We start from the raw sequence: 21,638 nt of genomic DNA on the forward strand, positions 1-21,638 counted from the left end.
TGAAGCCACTCTTGCTGGTTATCATATTTATGGTTGATATATGTAACCCCTCACCCTTTCAGCTTTTACTCCCATCTTAGTGAAAACATAGCCCACAAAGCTCTCTCTGTTCCTTGTGAGGAATAAATAAAAAAACATGCCTAGGAGAAACTGTCTTTAGTTAAAAAATATTCCTTGGCTCCTGGCTCTTAAGTCTCTGGTGTCTTTTCTGATTGAGTGGTCAGTAGCTTTGGCCGAATGCACACAGTCTTGTCATGCCTCATGTAGATAAATCATTTGGTTGGGGTTCGTTTGGTCAGTGGGCCACTGCCAAGGTTTCTCTCTGCACCTATAAATTCGCTGACAATGTCCTATTTGAACAGTGATGTGTATTCATGGATGCCAAGGGAAACAAGGCTTCCCAACAAAATGTACCAATAAAACAAATTGTCTCTCTGGGTTTCATAATTTTAAATTCGCAAGAGGCTGAATGTATCTCACAAGAGGAAGCATCTGAGCGAGCCAAAGAGTGCCCCTCTGTTTTTCTATGTGTAGGTCGTATCTGATGCTGTCTGGTCCAAACGACTATGACATTGTTGCCCCCTGTAGCATTGAAGGCAAGGGAAGCCAGCGAATATCTGGCCTCCCTTGACAAAAAAAGTATATAAAATGTACCTATCAGCAATGAGCTTAACTGAGCGAGCTCAACTGTGAATGGTCCTGGTGCACCAAAAGAAAGTGTCAAGGGATGTCAGTTTGGATTTGGCATCACTCCTATCAAATCCCATTGAGAGCATACATCATTGACAGAAAAAGTTGAATTGTTCAATCTCGTTGTGTTTTTGTCTTCCGGTGGCCAGCTAATTGGCCCTTTTCTACATTAGTCATGGATGGAGATAGGGATTTGGACTTTACATTACATTACATTTAAGTCATTTAGCAGATGCTCTTATCCAGAGCGACTTACAAATTGGCTTGTAGTTTTAGTTGATTCTCCGTACTGGCCAATGATTATAAGAGCAATTCTGAACCAACCATTAATTAATACATTATTGTGCCTCTGGCCTGAGAGTATGAAAGTTCAATATGTAGCTAGATGTAGAAGGCAAATGTTAAATAGCTTAACGTTGCCCATGATTGGAAGTTAGGCTAGCGAGCAAGCATTTTAGCCAGGTAGCCTAGGACAACAAAAAATACAAGCGTGTACTGTATGACAGAGTGATAGACCGTTTCATCAACAGGAAAGAGAGTAGGATGGCATTGGTGTTTCTCTACAAATAAGGCTAGTCTACAAGTTTTTCTACTTGCACGAACGCACACACACACACACACGCACAGAAATCAGAACCATGGACAGCCACATCATATTTAGCTTACTTTGATTGTGCTAAATAGTTTTTGGTATCTTTTAGTTGTCACTGTATTAGACTAAGCAGAGGTGATTTAATGATATTGAAATGTTGAATTTGAAATTGTGCTGGAATAGGTTAGGCAAATTCTGTTTTCTTTGCGACTTGTGGTAACTCTTTGTAGTTCTAAATCAATGGTTGTTTAGTGGTCCGAAAATGTGGGAAACATTAACTTGCTTGTCCATGCTGTAGGTCGTGTAAGTGTCTGTTGCTATACATGCAATATGCTTTGTGGACTTCACCGGACAGAGGTTGCTATCCGGTTTTGTGATATAACAAAGGTGTGGTTGAATTTATTTAGCCACTGTATTTTCTTATTGTCTCTGCCTTTAGGCCTATATATCATGGTCGCAAGGCATATGAATTAGCAGGTTATAGAGCAAACAATGTGATTATCACAACACATAGGTTGTAATATATAATATAGGTTGCTTAGCTTTCCCAGTGATTTCACCCACGCACCGCTACTGTATTTGAATGCAGCTGCATTTAACCACTTATTCTATAGGCATGGTTGGAATGCTGCCTGATGCAAACCCTATCACAGAATATTGTTGTTTTGTGGATCCCACGAAATTACTGTTAAAGCAGCAAACTCCCCTTAACTGCACACCATCTCTGCTGCGTGTTAAGCGGTCCATAGCCCTTCATCTGAAATGAATTTCCTCCCATTAAATGTTCTCATAAACATTGTCTACATGCACATATTCATTAGGACAAAGACAGACCTGTCAGACAGAATGTGTCCATTTTGTTGTGATTGCTGGTGGGAAGAAATAGCTCAAAGTGTCATCCAACATTGCCTTTTATTACTTTTTTGTAATTCTTGGATAAAAATACCCATTGTCCTCGTAAACCTTGAAATATATGAATCTGCCACTGACATTCAAGATGTATCATTGGGAAATTATTATCCTGTGTTTCTGGTTCCTGTGAGGTTCCTTCTTGCAATTGTCAGATCAAGTTTCACTTCTAATAAGGTTATTGATTACACATCAGGGTCAATCCACATCTTGGCATTGGTTTGTTCAGAAGTCATGAACTGGAATGGAGGTCATTATTGTCACATTACTCACCAGTAAGTCACCATTCAAATACAGTATTTGTCTGCCCTCAAGCCAATACTTCATTATAATTAACTTTGCAATCCAAGAACTATAAGATAATCGCTCCTTGAGTTGTATGAATAATAGGGTAGGTAGCTGTTCCTTCATCTGATTGTTGATTTATAGTCCTAGTGTGTTAGTTCAGAGTACTTATCTTTGAAAGGGGTTACAGGGGGTTACAAGTCTATGGATGGCAATTCTATAGATTAGTATTGAGGAGAGGGATTAGAGGTGAGTTGCCCCATATGGTCATTCTTATCTAATATGTAGCAATATTGATATAAACAGACCCCTCCCAAGTTCCATGATTATTAGCCACTTAATTATTGATGTTTCCTGAAGTGCTGCTCAGTCAGCCTCCGCTAATCCCAGTCACGTAAGGACCCTTAAGTGTAACCTACGTAGTCCACTGGGCTCAACTTTGTCCATTAGCAGAGGTAGCTAGCTATGTATGTTTGCTTACAAAATGAAGTAAGGCTAAGACTCTTTCACCCCAACCAGGGGCAACTGGTTTATATCCAATGGAGAGTGCCAGCAGGTCTGTTAGAAAGCAGCTGACTCAGCACTTCCCCCTGCAGTGCTGGAGGAGTCATGGCACAGCGGGCTCTCCACTCCTACTGACTGGCATATGCTCTCCCAGCGGACACCAGGAACTGTGATATTGACAAGCACATACAAACATACAAACACCGGGCACAGGGAGAACACCTAAGTAGCCAATTATAGTGAGGAGGGAAACAGACGGGTCAATGTCTTACTGAGATAGATACCACACCACTGAGGGGAGCTCTGTTGAACTCAGGAAAGAAGGGTTATTTTTGGCATCTTTGGGTAGCTAAATCACCCCCTCAAACAGATTAATTTAATTCATTGGACTGTCTCTCTTCAATGGCAATTCATCTTTGTAGTGTCATTTTGTTGGCTGCTACGCTCCGTCAAAGTTTCATTAAATAGCTTTATTTGGTCATTGCCTGCTTGGAACTTGCTATAAACCACCTTTTCCCCATCAGTTGTAGAGGCATTATTGGATTAAATATCTGTTGTCCTCGAAGGTTGAGGCCATTTGATGCCTTGAAGCGTTCTCTGCTGAGTTATAATTCTCATTATTCCTTTATGTCTTTATTTTACCACCCAACTGTAGTATCATTTAGGAAACATAAGTGACATAATAGCAATTGAGCTTGGAGAGAGGGTGTTAGGTACAAATACTATAACTCAATCTTCTGCTTTTAGGGTACAATACTATCAAATCACATAAAAAAATTCCATACCAATGACCCAAGCCTTTACCCATGACCAGGGTTCTAAAGTGCGATGAAATATTTTGTTGTGTGACCTGCAGTTTTAATTTGGGAGCACCAGTGAGACCCCCAAAAAATCCAATATACACTGAGTAGACAAAACATAATTTTTCGATGACATAAACTGACCATGTGAATCCAGGTAAAAGCTATGATCCCTTTTTGATGTCACCTGTTAAATCCACTTCAATCAGTGTTGATGAAGGGGAGGAGACAGGCTAAAGAATGATTTTCAAGCCTTGAGACAATTGAGACATGGATTGTGTATGTGTGCCATTCAGAGGGTGAATGGGCAAGACAAAATATTTAAGTGCCTTGGAACGGGGTATGGTAGTAGGTTCCAGGCACAACGGTTTGACTGTGTCAAGAACTGCAATGCTGCTGGGTTTTTCACGCTCAACCGTTTCCCGTGTGTATCAAGAATGGTCCACCACCCAAAGGACATCCAGCCAACTTGACAGAACTGTGGGAATCATTGGAGTCAACATGGGCCAGCCTCCCTTTGGAATGCTTTTGACGCCCTGTAGTCCATGCCCCCGACTAATTGACGCTGTTCTGAGGGCAAAAGGGGGTGCATCTCAATATTAGGAAGGTGTTCCTAATGTTTTGTACACTCAGTGTATATACACTGTTGAGCGTGAAGCCCAGCAGTGTTGCAGTTCTTGACACAGTCAAACTGGTGCGCCTGGAACCTACTACCATACCCTGTTCAAAGGCACTTAAATATTTTGTCTTGCCCATTCACCCTCTGAATGGCACACATACACAATTCATGTCTCAATTGTCTGAAGGCTTAAAATCCTTCTTTAACCTGTCTCCTCCCTTTCATCTAAACTGATTGAAGTGGATTTAACAGGTGACATAAATAATATATCATAGCTTTCACCTGGATTCACTTGGTCAGTCTGTCATGGAAAGAGCAGGTTTTCTTACTGTTTTGTACACTCAGTGTATATTTTTGTAATGATAATTGTTCTAATGATAAGTCTTTGCTGTACTGTTGTTTACTGAGCTCAGATTTGTTAGCGTCATGCTTGCACCATTACTACAGCAAAAACTGCTTGTTTCTAGTCCAAACAGTTCAAAAGATCAAGGCCTGATTGTTTTAATGATGCATCGTTCCTACAGCGGCTGATAATATTAGGTTGTTAAGCAATATGAAATATAGAGGAAAAAATGACAGAAAGCGTACAATTGATTGAACATGAAATGGATTTCAATATTATTGAATTATAGGGCTATAGGCTTATGTAGCCTACTGTATTTATATTGGAATGCAGTCATCGGTTTTTATTTGAAGCATCTTTTAATCATTCTCTTGTTTGGAAAAGTAGCTGCTGCTTTTGCAACAGCTAATGGGGATCCTAATATAATACCAAATACCAAAATAATTGCACAGACATTGGCAACTTTGTATTTGTAGTCATCTTCATTCTAATGTTACCTGCGGTCACAGATAGACAGACAAACATCTTGATTCTATGTTTAGCTGAGATATTCTGGGCAAATAAGCATCTAATGACGCACTTAGCTGTTCTACGAGTGGTCTGAGGGTTTTCATGGGCAACTTTAGTAACACCACTGCTGAAATTGTTTTATTTAGAGCCCATGACTCTTAAATACATTTTTATAAGGGTGTATTTTGTGATAGATCCATCTCTTGTCTTGCTCAACAGTGACTAACTTCCTGAGGAAAACATTGGGCATACAAACAAAGCATTACATAGGACCCCACATTACAACGCTTTGAGCCATTCAGTAGTAGTATAAAGGAATTTGCTCAGCAAATGCTCAGCTGTGGAGAAAAATGAATGCTAGTGGGGAAGTATATTGGCTACTCTTCGATTTTCCCATATCAATGACTTTCCAGCTTGTTCTCTGGCTCGCCTCCAGTTCAGCAGGGCATCGACTGGGGCTGACAGTGGAATTGATGGGACAAAAATGAATTGGCAAGGCATCACAGAAACACTTCCTTGAATCAGTGCCCACTTTGCCTTGCCTCCAAAAGCTCCAATTTACAGTATATGAATTTTAACACTTCTACTTTAATATATTTTTTCCTGAAATGAGCATTCCACTTTTATCGTGCTGACTCAGTTGTATACTCTAGACTATGTGTACTACGTTTGCATATAATGTTCAGTTTTGTTCATACTGCACATTTTTTGGATGAAAGGGCTCGACTGGTCTAGACTTCAGGCTAAGAGAGTTAGCATATCACAGGGACTGCCTTGGATTGCTTCCTAATTGAATAACTTAATTTGGTGATAAAAGCCTCCAACATCTAAGAATATTTTATTATGCAGAAATTGCTCTGATTTGATAAAACTGAAAGGAGCATGGGAAAAAACATAAAAGAATGTAAATCCATTGCGCTGCAGAGCTATTTTTGATAATAATAATAATAATAATAATACTTGTCATAGTTTCCAGGAACCCCCCATTGTCTCATGTCGGTATTAATCCGTATGATAACTCACAAACGCTCAAGGGATTTCTAAATAGAAGTTTGGCTATAATATCCTATCCTAACATTCAAAAATGTTACCAAGGTGACATTGTCCACTGAAGCCCCTTTCATCCTAAAAAGAGTCAGATAATGTTAACAAAAACCATAAACCTGTAGTTAACTTTGAACAAAAGTATTCACTACCTAATTATACATCTAGCTAAGGCATTTTGTGGTTGTAGAATCTGTATTTATGAACATTTAAATGTACACAAAAATGAGCTAGCTGGCTAGTGTCTGCTTGCTGAACCAGTCTCAAATCAATCCATATGAAATGAAAGGGATGCTAACAACTCCAGTTCACACACTCAATGCTGAATACTCCCTCTGGCTAGTTATAGATACATTCTGATTCATAGAATAGTCCCAATATTTGGTGATGTGCATCAACAAGCTGACAAACTATCTACCAAACTATCTACCATAATGGCTATGCTCAGCTGATCGAGCATGGTTTGCCGTAGTGAGTGATTTTTTGAGTTTGGAACTAATGCAGGGGTCTCCATCAGGTCGATCGCAAGCCACCTGTAGCTCACAGCCCACCTATGAGTAGGTCGCCAAACAATTACCGAAAGTAGGCCTGTATGCAATGTTCCATCGCAAAATGTTATAAACAAATATCACAAGTATTCAACACCACAAGCTCCCAGCTACTATCCTAGCTACTAAAATATAAAACAACATTTGGGAAAAAATCTCACATTTTATAGGGCCCCCCTTAGAATTGTTTATGAACCATTATTTTACCAAGTATATTGACAGAACACACACTGCACAAATGACGCCATCTGAGGTCGGACAATGGGAACCCCAAATAAAGACATTGCTGTTGCTCTATGATGAAGAACAGTCGCTTAGTTATTCTTAAGGTCGGCTAGGCCCACAGATGAAGGGGATAGTTGTGTATCTTTGAACTTGACGTTTCAAAGAGACGATAAAGCTCCTTAAATATCAAATCCTCCCCTTCCTCTCCCCTGATATTAGACACTGTTAAAAGATCACGAGTGAATCAAAGTGGTGTGTTGGTGTGCATACTGATTATCTGGTGCAATTGCTTGTGCTGAAGTGATTCGTATACCAGCTTCAGTGCACACTTAAAAAGGAGCCCTTTCCCTCTTGAGAATTTTGGGATAGTGGCCCAAAGCTATTACATCCAATAATTCAATCTTGCTGCTATCTCTCTGATTCAGAATGCAGAAGACACATTTCAGTTGAATGTATTCAGTTGTACAACTGACTAGGTATCCCCCTTTCCCTTTAGAGCAGGACTTGCAGAATGGGAATCGGATCCTGACTTTTTCTCAGTTACCCATTCTTCCCATCATCACAATGCTTGACAAAATCACACACTGTTAATGACACAGATACCCTTTGGTTGCTTGTAGAGGATATGTTGAGTTAGATAAAAGCACTTCCCTTAAAAAACATTGTGCTTTGCCTCCCCAAAGGCAATGTAGTGTAATCCTTCAAAAGTCTAACTCTTCAAACCAAAGACAGTCCACTTTAAAAGGCACTAGCTGTAAGTGTAAATCTGAAGAATAATAGGACCCGTACACTCAAACCAGGCTTCCTTTTCTTGCCACAGGGAACATAGACATTATGGATTACACCTTTAAACTGAGAGACTGATTAGTTCATGAGTTCAGTAGTATTGAATAGTGTTAATAAAGACTATCCCTTATCCTATGACAGCATAATGACATATTCAAACAGACCAGCGGCTATGTATTGTCTACAAAACAGTAGGCTACATAAAGTTGCTCTTAAATCCAAGTTATAATAATAATAATAATAATAATAATACATTTAGTTTGTAAAACTTTTCTCACATCCAAGACGCAATTTAAAAAATAAATAATAATAAAAAACAATCCAAAACACAGAACATAGAACACAGACAACAATCACAGGTGTCGTCAGATCCGGAGGACATGAGACCAGAATTAGGACAGAGAATCTGCAGCGCTAATAGTGTCTGGAAGTGTGTTCCATGGCGCGGCTATTATGGATTAAGCTAAAGGCATATCCAGTTAAAAGCACCATAGCACCTGCTGTTGACATCCCAGTGGGGGACATTAACCAAGCCGGTTTCCGTGAAACTTCTGCAGAGAAACCTCTGAACAGATCCCTCTGAATGAGGGGGAAAGGAAGTGCAGGATTTATTATGGGCACAGGTGTGGCTGGTGTGGGAGAGCGAAATAAAAACTTGAGAGAGAGAGAGAACAGTGTCAGTCAGTGTGTGGTCTATTGCCTCTCCTCTACTTTCTCACCGTTGTTCCCCCTCTGCCCACCTCCACCCCCTCCTCCACCACTATCCATTAAATTACTTGACAAATGGCCAGGCGACAGGTGTCAATAGGAGAGTTCTCTGTCCCCAGCTGCTCCTGTCTTGAGCTTGGGAGTCTGAGAGATGTTCCCATTGTTGCAGCTGCCCATGTCAGTGTGAACCCCACCTCTCTATCTATCCCAGGACGACCTCGTCCTCTCTCCCTGCGCAGCGTGACAAGGGCCACCCAGCGGACTGGAGCGGCAGCCATAATAGTAGCATCGTTCTAGGTATTGGCATGGCGCTTAGTCAATACAACATAGTCTGGAGCTGTTGATATTATTTCCGCCACAGTGGATTTAGTTCCAGTCACAAGTTTAGATGTACAAAAGATATGAAAAGGAAAGCGCTTAACATTTTGATATGAAAGTCTGTGACTTGGAGTTATGAAAACAGTCTATGTCATTGAGCTTGACATTGTCTGACTGGTAGTGGATTAATTTGAGGTAAAGGAGGCTGTAATTTTGCTCCTGGAGTTGAGACTCTGTTTCAAGGGGGAACATGGGCAATTTCTTGTGAAAACAGAAGTGGTTGTAGGACTTCCAAGTCCTGTCGTTTAGTACTAGGCTGTTTGAGGCTGCTGTAAACAGTGCTTAGGGCGGAATGGGAGCAACGAGTGCAATACACTGAGGGGTACGAGGAGAAAACCAACAGTTGTTTTTTAACTTTCACCTTTGGCACTTGCTGGTGGGGAGAGAGGCTTGGGATTGGTAGGCTGCTGAAACAGCTCCAGGCAACAGGATTCACACAAACCTTTCCAGTGCCAAACCAAAATGTTAAATACTGAATTCTCCTGTTGAGCTTGACCTACTATTTCAGTCCAAATCAAGCCATTCAAAGCCCACACAGGCCCTGTCTCCCAAAACATTGTTTGGTGGTTTGGGGCTGTATACCTCTAAAACTGCCAATCTTAATTTAAACACGGAAAGAACTCACCTACTCACTGCGTGTTCATAATCCTCAAGACCAGGCTTATCCAAAGCCCCATTAAAGAATTCCTGTAAAAGACAAGATTAGAATTCAGACTAGCCCAGGCTCTCATTAGCTGACAGCCGGGAGTTTGAGAATGGGGGGGTTTGGGGGTACTAGTCCCCCCCAACCCCTCATTAACGCTATGGTGCACCTGTGATCAATCTGCTATTCTCTTTGAGGTCATTAAACCCTTGTGGCGGGGGTTCATAGAACTGGAGATATGCTTCTGGTTGATCCTCATTTCGGGTGTGTCTCTGACCGGGTGACGGCGTCCTGACGTCTGATCGATAGGATAAAAGGACGGGTGTATGCAGATTGGTCTTTGTTGTGTGACTGGTAGAAGCAGGCTGAGAGTTCTACCAGCACAAGAGGGATTGGTTGGTTGATGTAGCAGCACACACACAGGCCGACAGCAGCCCACATCCAGAGGATGGGAATGTTGGAGACATGCCAGAGAGGCTGGAGTCAGATTATTGGCGAGGTCGTACTGGAAACCATAGCGCTCTTTATATCTGGTTCATTTGATGGTTTTCAGTGTATTTCATGCTGAAAATACATAGAATACTTTGTCCAAAGTAAAGATAAAAGCCACCGAAGGTCAGTGGGTTTGATTCCTCAGCTCCTCCACCCTTTCCTCTCTCCTCTAGGACCTTTCTGAGAGTATCTATTACATTGGTAACCACAGGCCTGTGCACAGAGACAATGAGATCTTTTGTCAGGTTCCTGTGAGGCTGCTGTCATGAGAGCTGACGTGAAGCAGGGATTCTATTTATAGGGTTGTAATAACGTCACATGCAAACGTCTGATATTCATTGTATATTTGCCACGGGCCACCTGACCTTTCTGCTTTAATGTCAGTCAAGGTTGTCTGTCACTCCAAGTGATTTTAATTCTAGATAGAATATGAATCGCCTTAATCAGTTTAGGGTTGTCTATCTGGAAACGCATGTTAATGTCACTCTTGACTTCTGTACATTTTCCAGACCCTTTTTTGGATCATTATGACCTAAGGCTAGATTTATGATCTCTGGAGAGACCGTGAAAATACATAAAATTGAGAGAAGCCAAAAGGACCAAGAAAACCAAGCTGGAAAATAAAGTTAATTAATAGATCAATGAGAAAGAGAGTTCCAAATAGGCCTGGGCGGTATCCAGATTGTCATACCTTCATACCTACCTTGTGCAATCCTGGGATATTTGGTAATACTGGCACTGGACACATGGGGTGCTATTTTCAATCAAGTACATGTAAAATGTCATAGTGAATGCTAGCTAAATGCTAAGAAACACATGCAAACATTTTATACAGTCTCTGAAATAAACTATGTGCAGGACAGACAGACATCCCAGCTAATAAAGTTTTTTTTTCACCTTTATTAAACCAGGTAGGCCAGTTGAGAACAAGTTCTCATTTACAACTGCGACCTGGCCAAGATAAAGCAAAGCAGTGCGACACAAACAACAGCACAGAGTTACACATTACACAAGTTAAAGAAATAACAACAAAATGTTACTAACAGTGTGCTGCACAGACTAAAAAAATATTAGACAGCAAGGGCCGTCTGAGTGTGGTGTCAGGAAAACAACCTCTCACTCAATGTCATCAAAACAAAGGAGATGATCGTGGAAACAGCGTCGGCAGGACAGGACACTAGAGGACAAGGTGAAAAGTTTTAAGTTCCTCGGCGTACACATCACAAACAGTGTTGTGAATAAGGCGCAACAGCACCTCTTCAACCTCAGGAGGCTGAAGAAATTTGTCTTGTCACATAAAACACTCACAAACTTTTACAGATGCACAATCGGGAGCATCTTGTCGGGCTGTATCACCGCCTGGCCCACAACTGTAAGGCTCTCCAGATGGTAGTGCGGTCTGCCCAAAGCATTACTGGGGGCAAACTACCTGTCCTCCAGGACACCTACACTACCCAATGTCACAGGAAGGCCAAAAAGATCATCAAGGACAAAAACTACCCAAGCCACTGCCTGTTCACCCCGCTATCATCCAGAAGGCGAGGTCAGTACAGGTGCATCAAAGCTGGGACCAAGAGACTGAAAACAGCTTCTATCTGAAGGCCATCAGACTGTTAAACAGCCATCACTAACATTGAGTGGCTGCTGCCAACATACTGACTCAAATCTCTGGCCAGTTTAATAAATGTAATAAATAGATTTAATAAAGGTATAACTAGTCACTTTAAATAACGCCATTTTAATGATGTCTACATATCCTACTTCATGTAGACATTCTGTACCATCTACTGCATCTTGCCTATGCTGCATGGCCATCGCTCATCCAGGTATTTATATGTACATATTCTTATTCATCCCTTTACATTTGTATGTTTAAGGTAGTTGTTGTGAATTTGTTAGATTACTTGTTAGATATTACTGCACTGTCAGAACTAGAAGCGCAAGCATTTCTTTACACTGCATTAACATCTGCTAACCATGTGAATGTGACCAATAACGTTTGATTTGATTTGACATGTTTGATGTGGACCATTACTTCTGTCACGCCTGCTCCCGCTTTTCCCCCCTGGAGCTTGAGGGAGCACCTGCGTCTGGCCCTGGCTCAGACCCACCCTCCTGGGGAGATTTGTGCCAGAGTGTAGTTCACAAAGCCAGGGAAGACCAGTACGTCAAGGGGGTTTGATTTCTCCAGTCTAGGTGTGTGTGTGTGTGTGTGTGTGTGTGTGTGTGTGTGTGTGTGTGTGTGTGTGTGTGTGTGTGTGTGTGTGTGTGTGTGTGTGTGTGTGTGTGTGTGTGTGTGTGTGTGTGTGTGTGTGTGTGTGTGTGTGTGTGTGTGTGTGTGTGTGTGTGTGTGTGTGTGTGGCACACTGCGAGAACAGAGCTGAGGCTAAGGGTCACTTTGATCTCAGGTGGGTGCTGTGTGGACTTCCCCGGGTGTTTCAGTGGGACCAGGGGGTGCTGTTTAAAGTTCTGAGGGGGCCATCACTGCCTAACTGTCACCCCGGGTTACATGCCAGCCCCACAAACTGACCCCTTTGACTTCCTGAGGTGGCTTAGAACCACCAGGTATGCCATTTTTAAACCACACTACCTAGAACACATGGTGTTTAAAGAACAACAGAAGGAATCACCATTTCCTGGATAGGCTTTGGTGACTCTAAAGATGTGAAGGTTAGATCAGTGTGTTGTAATTAAGAGGATCACACGTCAATAGGAATCAATAGAAAACTACAGACGTCATAGTAACCGTCTGGGAATGAGAAACCCTCAGCATAACAGCTCCTCTTTGGAAAGTGTGTCGCTGAGCTATATGGGTAGTTGGTGCAGGCAATGCCCCTAAGCAGAAGAAGTCTGAGAGTCAGGGAAACCCACCATGGGGCCCTAGGCACATAAACGTTATACCTCCACTTACATTCGTCGCCCCATATTACCACAATTTTACATGATATCAAATCAAATCCAAATGTATTTGTCACATACACATGGTTAGCAGATGTTAATGCGAGTGTAGCGAAATGCTTGTGCTTCTAGTTCCAACAGTGCAGTAATATCTAACAAGTAATCTAACAATTCCCCAACAACTACCTAAAACTCACAAATCTAAAGGGGTGAAGTAGAATATGTACATATAAGTATATGGATGAGCGATGGCCGAGCGGCATAGGCAAGGTGCAGTAGATGGTATAAAATACAGTATATACAGTGGGGCAAAAAAGTATTTAGTCAGCCACCAATTGTGCAAGTTCTCCCACTTAAAAAAATGTCATCATAGGTACACTTCAACTATGACAGACAAAATGAGAAAAAAAATCCAGAAAATCACATTGTTGGATTTTTCATGAATTTATTTGCAAATTATGGTGGAAAATAAGTATTTGGTCACCTACAAACAAGCAAGATTTCTGGCTCTCACAGACCTGTTACTTCTTCTTTAAGAGGCACCTCTGTCCTCCACTCGTTACCTGTATTAATGGCACCTGTTTGAACTTGTTATCAGTATAAAAGACACCTGTCCACAACCTTAAACAGTCACACTCCAAACTCCACTATGGCAAAGACCAGAGAGCTGCCAAAGGACACCAGAAACAAAATTGTAGACCTGCACCAGGCTGGGAAGACTGAATCTGCAATAGGTAAGCAGCTTGGTTTGAAGAAATCAACTGTGAGAGCAAATATTAGGAAATGGAAGACATACAAGACCACTGATAATCTCCCTCGATCTTTTACCAACTTTTTGGTAAAAACTCAACTCGTCGTGTTTGGAGGACAAAGAATGCTGAGTTGCATCCAAAGAACACCATACCTACTGTGAAGCATGGGGGTGGAAACCTCATGCTTTGGGGCTGTTTTTCTGCAAAGGGACCAGGACGACTGATCCGTGTAAAGGAAAGAATGAATGGGGCCATGTATCGTGAGATTTTGAGTGAAAACCTCCTTCCATCAGCAAGGGCATTGAAGATGAAATGTGGCTGGGTCTCTCAGCGTGACAATGATCCCAAACACACCGCCCGGGCAACGAAGGAAGAAGCATGCTTCGCAAGAAGCATTTCAAGGTCCTGGAGTGGCCTAGCCAGTCTCCAGATCTCAACCCCATAGAACATCTTTGGAGGAGTTGAAAGTCCATGTTGCCCAGCAACAGCCCCAAAACATCACTGCTCTAGAGGAGATCTGCATGGAGGAATGGGCCAAAATACCAGCAACATTGTGTGAAAACCTTGTGAAGACTTACAGAAAACGTTTGACCTCTGTCATTGCCAACAAAGGGTATATAACAAAGTATTGAGATAAACTTTTGTTATTGACCAAATACTTATTTTCCACCATAATTTGCAAATAAATTCATTAAAAATCCTACAATGTGATTTTCTGGATTTTTTTTCTCATTTTGTCTGTCATAGTTGATGGAATATTTACAGGCCTCATCTTTTTAAGTGGGAGAACTTGCACAATTGGTGGCTGACTAAATACTTTTTTTGCCCCATTGTACATGTGATGTGAGTAATGTAAGATATGTAAATATTATTAAAGTGGTGTTACTTCCTGACGGGCCGCCCCCAGGTGGTGAGGGCCGCCCCCAGGTGGTGAGGGCAACAACATCTCCACCCCGCTGATCCTCAACACTGGGGCCCCACAAGGGTGCGTTCTGAGCCCTCTCCTGTACTCCCTGTTCACCCACGACTGCGTGGCCACGCACGCCTCCAACTCAATCATCAAGTTTGCGGACGACACAACAGTGGTAGGCTTGATTACCAACAATGACGAGACGGCCTACAGGGAGGAGGTGAGGGCCCTCGGAGTGTGGTGTCAGGAAAATAACCTCACACTCAACGTCAACAAAACTAAGGAGATGATTGTGGACTTCAGGAAACAGCAGAGGGAACACCCCCCTATCCACATCAATGGAACAGTAGTGGAAAGGGTAGCAAGTTTTAAGTTCCTCGGCATACACATCACAGACAAACAGAATTGGTCCACTCACACAGACAGCATCGTGAAGAAGGCGCAGCAGTGCCTCTTCAACCTCAGGAGGCTGAAGAAATTCGGCTTGTCACCAAAAGCACTCACAAACTTCTACAGCACAATCGAGAGCATCCTGGCGGGCTGTATCACTGCCTGGTACGGCAACTGCTCCGCCCACAACCGTAAGGCTCTCCAGAGGGTAGTGAGGTCTGCACAACGCATCACCGGGGGCAAACTACCTGCCCTCCAGGACACCTACACCACCCGATGTTACAGGAAGGCCATAAAGATCATCAAGGACATCAACCACCCGAGCCACTGCCTGTTCACCCCGCTATCATCCAGAAGGCGAGGTCAGTACAGGTGCATCAACGCTGGGACCGAGAGACTGAAAAACAGCTTCTATCTCAAGGCCATCAGACAGTTAAACAGCCACCACTAACATTGAGTGGCTGCTGCCAACACACTGACACTGACTCAACTCCAGCCACTTTAATAATGGGAATTGATGGGAAATGATGTAAAATATATCACTAGCCACTTTAAACAATGCTACCTAATATAATGTTACATACCCTACATTATTCATCTCATATGCATACGTATATACTGTACTCTAGATCATCTACTGCATCCTTATGTAATACATGTATCACTAGCCACTTTAACTATGCCACTTTGTTTACATACTCATCTCATGTGTATATACTGTACTCGATACCATCTACTGTATCTTGCCTATGCTGCTCTGTACCATCACTCATTCATATATCTTTATGTACATATTCTTTATCCCCTTACACTGTGTATAAGACAGTAGTTTTGGAATTGTTAGTTAGATTACTTGTTGGTTATTACTGCATTGTCGGAACTAGAAGCACAAGCATTTCGCTACACTCGCATTAACATCTGCTAACCATGTGTATGTGACAAATCAAATTTGATTTGATTTGTTATTTAAAGTGGCATTGTTTAAAGTGACTTGTGATCCATTTATTAATGTGGCCAGTGGTTGGGTCTCAATGTAGGCAGCAGCCTCTCTGAGTTAGTGATTGCTGTTTTGCAGTCTGATGGACTTGAGATAGAAGCTGTTTTTCAGTCTCTTGATCCCAGCTTTGATGCACCTGTACTGACCTCGCCTTCTGGATGGTAGCAGTGTGAACAGGCACTGGTTATCTGCCACAACATACATATTGCACTATTTCATGCCTGGCTAGACATGGAGGGATTAGGCTATATCTCCCATTTAAATAGCTTTAATTTCTATTGCCACAGGTGATTTGTGTGTGTTGTCGTCAACGGTTGGCAGAGGCAGGGTGGGTCTGTTACCGTGGATAAGGAGGATGACGAGGAACAGCTGGAGCTTTAATGGAGCTCAGATGGGCCTGCAACCCAAGCTGATCCTCTTTGTCAGTGAGGGGGGTGCACAGAAGCTAATGTTGAGACTACCGTGATTAGCTTCTAATGCTATTGTCTGCGTATTAGGTGTGTAATGACCGACTGTATGCAAGACCCCCCTCAAACAATCCATGCGACACTTCCCATTGTCTCAGTGCTATTGTCTGCAATGCCTCTGACTGTTAACAATGCATCTTGGATTCAATGGGCAATGTTCCCTAAGAACGGGACAAATTGTAAATCTCCTTGGTACACCCCCCTCCATTGCCTCTGTGACAGCCCAGCAGTTTCGGGCCTCATTGCCTCATTACGGGCCCTGTCAACACGTCCAAATATCCAGTGGCGGTTTCCAGCCAGCAGACTGTGGTAACCATGGACAACACTCTGACTGAGTAGTCCACAGGTGAGGTATGCTGCTGTTGTATCTGTAAGTCTACACAGATAAGGCAGCCCATGTTGGCTTTGGAGTTAAATCCCCCGATTAGTAGATTTTCTGTCCGCATGCTAATCGGATTAGCCCAAAAATGACGGGGCCCAAAGAGATGGAAACTTTGCCCCCTTCTCTCTACTCCTCTTCCCTTATGAGCTAAACCACCACAGCTTAGGAGATAAACAGCAAACAACCTTAGTGGTACGTGACAAATTCCCTGTTACCTCTGAGTTTGAGTTAGACAAACATTCTGGAGAGAAGCAGAGGCTAAGGTCTTACCAGGTGTGGGAACAATGGCGTGTGCATCTTAGAGCTGACTGAATACAGCCTGGGGCCTCATGGCTCGGAGCGAGGGAAAGAGAGAGAGAGAGAAACCAGATGAGAGACTGGGAGAATTGACACAAATAAGCCCCAACAATCAGGGCCACAATGAGCAGGCTGGTTGCTTGGCGCTGTGGACATGATAAAGGAAGGAAAAAGCAGGCGGGCAAGCAGGCTGACAGTGGGGGTGGGAAAGCTCAATAGGACCAGCGGGATGTGACTGTGAGTTTAATAAGGGCTCTGTATATGTGTGCATGCATGCTTAGTGCGTGTGCGTGTCTGCATGCATGCATTTGTGTCTGATTTATAATGACAGATCTGAATACAGTAGTTTGAAAATACTTCCAGAAAGTGCAAATGGTAATGGCTTGTTGGCTTGGACGAACACGCATACCCCCCCCCCCCCATACTTGTCACATTGGAAAGAAAAAAAACTGAGCAAACTAGAATGCTATTTTGGCCCTAAACAGAGAGTCCACAGTGGCAGAATACCTGACCACTGTGACTGCCCCAACATTAAGGAAAGCTTTGTACAGACTCAGTGACCATAGCCTTGCTATTGAGAGAGGCCGCCATAGGCAGACGTGGCTCACAAGAGAAGACAGGCTATGTGCACACTGCCCACAAAATGAGGTGGAAACTGAGCTGCACTTCCTAACCTCCTGCTAAATGTATGCCAATATTAGAGACACATATTTCCCTCAGATTACACAGACCCACAAAGAATTCGAAAAAGAAATCCAATTTCGATAAACTCATATCTTTTGGGTGAAATATCACAGTATGCCATCACAGCAGCAAGATGTGTGGCCACAAGAAAAGGGCAACCAATGAAGAACAACTGTTGTACAACCCATATTTATGTTGATTTATTTATTTATTTGTGTATTTATTTATTTGCACATTGTTACAACACTGTATATAGCCATAATATGACATTTTAAGTCTCTTCCTTTAGAATATTTGTGAGTGTAATGTTTACTGTTAATTTTGTTTCTCATTTTCGTCTGTTCATTGTTTTTTAAAACTTTTGTTTATAATCTATTTCACTTGCTTTGACAATGCAAACATATTTTCCATGCCAATAAATCCCTGAATTGAATTGAAAAGCTGACTCTGTGTACCAATTGCACCCCCTTACCACTACCAATGTCTGCTCTCCCCTTCCCCTCCACCCAGTCAGGGCTCCTTCTGCCAACATGGAGGAAACCCATTAATACTCCCCGGCTCCCTACCAGCACCAGTCCCCGCCTCCCACATGCTTCCGATTAAGAAGGAAGCCTCTCTCAATTCTCTCTACTTCTCTCCATGCTGAAGTGAAGATGGAGGCTAGAGAAGAGGGTTTGGGGTGAGATTGAGATAGGGGAAGACAGCGAAAGGGGGGGTTGAAATGGAGTGAGAGAAAAAGAAGAAGACGAGGGGATGTAGATAGGATGGGGGGGGGGGCATGGTGGCCCCAGTGGACTAGGATCAGGCTAGATAAATGGATGGGGTGGGACGAGGGGAGAAAAACAGGCTGTCTTTGAGCCAGAAAGAGGGGGATGTGCGGGTAGAGAGGGAGAGGAGAACAGAGTGGGGGTCATAGCTTACAAGTCAGTGTGGTGGATTGCTGTGGCACAAAGGGTGGTTCAAGTTTCAAGTTTATGTTTATTTTTCGTATGTACAGGATACACATGGTATGCACAGTCCAACGAAATGCTTACTTGCAGGTTCCCTGTCGATATTGCAACAAAAATAACAAATATTAAAAGTTAAAAATTAAAATAAAAAAGTAAATGTGTATAAATACAGGAAGGCACTCAACAATTTACCATACAATATTTACATGTGTGTCGGTGAAGGGGAATTGAAGAGCAAGTATCTCTCCACCATGAATGAGAGGCTTAATTTGAGGCATGTCTCCTTTTCTCTGGCCCAGACAGGGTATTACTATAGATAGAGATCTGTGTGGGGGCTACCTACTGGAGATCACAAGAAGAATGTGGTAACAAAACAACACGTACTGTAAGACTGTCTCAGAGAGTGTCTGTGTGGCTCAGCTCCAATGTAGTGGGAAGAGGCTTGAGAACAACGTTGCCAGATCATTTTGGAAAAGTGACCTTCAGACCAGACATGAGTGTGAAACATGATTATAACCCAATTCAATTAATATTGCATATTTGATTGTTACCTAAACTTACAAAACCCTGCAGTAGAAAACTATATAACTTTCAATTATTTGATTATGGGTATCTGTGTGACCCTAAAGTCTAGACAGATCTGCCAAGAATAGTGCTAGATTCTACATCCTATTAAAAAAAAGTTTTTATAATGCTGTTCTACATCAAACAGGCTCTATCTTGTGTCTGGTGGTTCTCATGACAATGCTGAGTGGGCCAGTTTTAGGATACTTTGTTGGCTCGGTCACGGGTTAACAGGGAACACTGCAGTAATTCTTCAGTCTGTGTGTAAAACAAGCCTTTTCTCTGTGCTGGCGGCTGGCGGGTGACACGCTGAAGAGCTTGACACTGCCCAGTGCTCCTGGAGGGACCAGGGTGGGCCCTGCTTCACACATTCCACACATTGTAACATCTCCCCTCTGCCAGCCAGCCACAGTGTCTAGTTCTCACACCGGTTAGAGCGGCCAAAACACAGGTCCCACTGATCCATAGATGATCCATCAGTTTGCAATAGAGTGAACATGCTGGCTTTCACACTGCCTATGTGTCATTATAGTACTGGCACAATAGGGGTAATGAATTAAAGATTGTCTTTTGAAAACATAAAAATGTGAAGCCTATTTTTGGCCTGCCTTGCATGTTGTTGTGGTCCTTGGTGTGACAAGACACTGATGGTGGTGTTGTGTTTGTTCTTTGCAGCCTGGGCCAAGGTGGACATGACCATGGAGGAGAGTGTGGAGGTGTACCTGGGTGACATAGCAGACATCCCCTGCCAGTATGTCTTCAGTGAGCAGGCCAGAGCAGTCATGATCCAGTGGTTTGTGGTGAGTACTTCTGGACCATTTTCTGCACCCCCTCCTGACTCACCCAGCCACACTCACTCACTCACTCACACACTCACTCACTCAGATGTGTGTATATAAGTAAGTGAGTGGAGCTGGAGCGGAGCGTGCCCAATTTGACTGGAGCGCAGAGCGAGATTCCCAAAGGTTGGAGTGTCGGGCTCCTCGCTGCTTGAATTTCGCTCCAGTAGCGCTCACGTCAAGAGCTCAAGGAATGCCTCTATGACTCTACTGTCATAGAGTTCACTAAATATTTTCATAAAGAAACTGATCGAACTCACAGGTGCTAAAGAAGGAACAATGTGGGTAGATAACTAAGTGTTTCATTGTAGCAAAGTATTCATAAATAAAAAAAATCAGATCTTTTAAACGTTTCATTAATTTTTGTTCTATTATCTATTATCTATCTATTGATTTTGGCCCAATAGGCCTGGTATATTCCAATGTTCAAGGAGCTTTCCATTTTGATCGGGTTATTTTGCCTAAAAATCTTTATGCTTACCTATGTATACACTACCGTTCAAAGGTTTGAGGTCACTTAGATATGTCATTGTTTTTCGAAAAAAAAGCAAAAAATGTTGTCTGTCGAAATAACATAAAATATATCAGAAATACGGTGTTGTTAATGTTGTAAATGACTATTGTAGCTGAAAACGTCAGATTTTTAATGGAATATCTACATAGAGACCCATTATCAGCAACCATCAGTCCTGTGTTCCAATGGCACGTTGTGTTATCTAATCCAAGTTCATCATTTTGAAAGGCAAATTGAGCATTGGAAAACCCTTTAGCAGTTATGTCAGCACAGCTGAAAACTGTTGCTGATTAACGAATCAATAAAACTGGCCTTAGACCAGTTGAGTATCTGGAGCAATCAGCATTTGTGGGTTCGATTACAGGCTCAAAATGGCCAGAAACAATGATCTTTCTTCTGAAACTCGTCAGTCTATTCTTGCTCTGAGAAATGAAGGCTATTCCATGCGAGAAATTGCCAAGGAACTGAAGATCTCGTACAACACTGTGTACTACTCCCTTCACAGAACAGCGCAAACTGGCTTTAACCAAAATTGAAAGAGGATATATATACTGGGAGGCCCCGGTGCACAACTGAGCAAGAGGACAAGTACATTAGAGTGTCTAGTTTGAGAAACAGACGCCTCACAAGTCCTCAACTGGCAGCTTCATTAAATTGTACCCACATAACACCAGTCTCAACGTCAACAGTGAAGAGGTGACTCCGGAATGCTGGCCTTCTAGGCATAATTCCTCTGTCCAGTGTCTGTCGCTCTGGATAAGAGCGTCTGCTAAATTACTTAAATGTAAATGTATGTAAATGTCTGTGTTCTTTTGCCCATGTTAATCTTTTATTTTTATTGGCCAGTCTGAGATATGGCTTAGGCTGCCTGTCTGGCTCCTGACCTATTTAGAGTGTTTATATGCTGTTTAATATGAC

General features: G+C 42.5%; 1 protein-coding gene across 2 annotated transcripts in view; it reads left to right on the forward strand.

Moving 5' to 3' along the window:
• LOC123998927 (cell surface glycoprotein MUC18-like) overlaps positions 1 to 21,638 on the forward strand; it is a 55,580-nt gene that overhangs the window by 17,254 nt on the left and 16,688 nt on the right. For both annotated transcript variants that reach the window (XM_046304168.1, XM_046304169.1), the window contains exon 2: positions 20,043 to 20,167. In XM_046304168.1, coding sequence (XP_046160124.1) covers positions 20,043 to 20,167 — 125 coding nt within the window. The remainder of the gene's footprint in view (positions 1 to 20,042; positions 20,168 to 21,638) is intronic.

This window comes from Oncorhynchus gorbuscha, linkage group LG16 (genome assembly GCF_021184085.1).
Source record: "Oncorhynchus gorbuscha isolate QuinsamMale2020 ecotype Even-year linkage group LG16, OgorEven_v1.0, whole genome shotgun sequence".
In the NCBI taxonomy this organism is placed as follows: domain Eukaryota; kingdom Metazoa; phylum Chordata; class Actinopteri; order Salmoniformes; family Salmonidae; genus Oncorhynchus; species Oncorhynchus gorbuscha.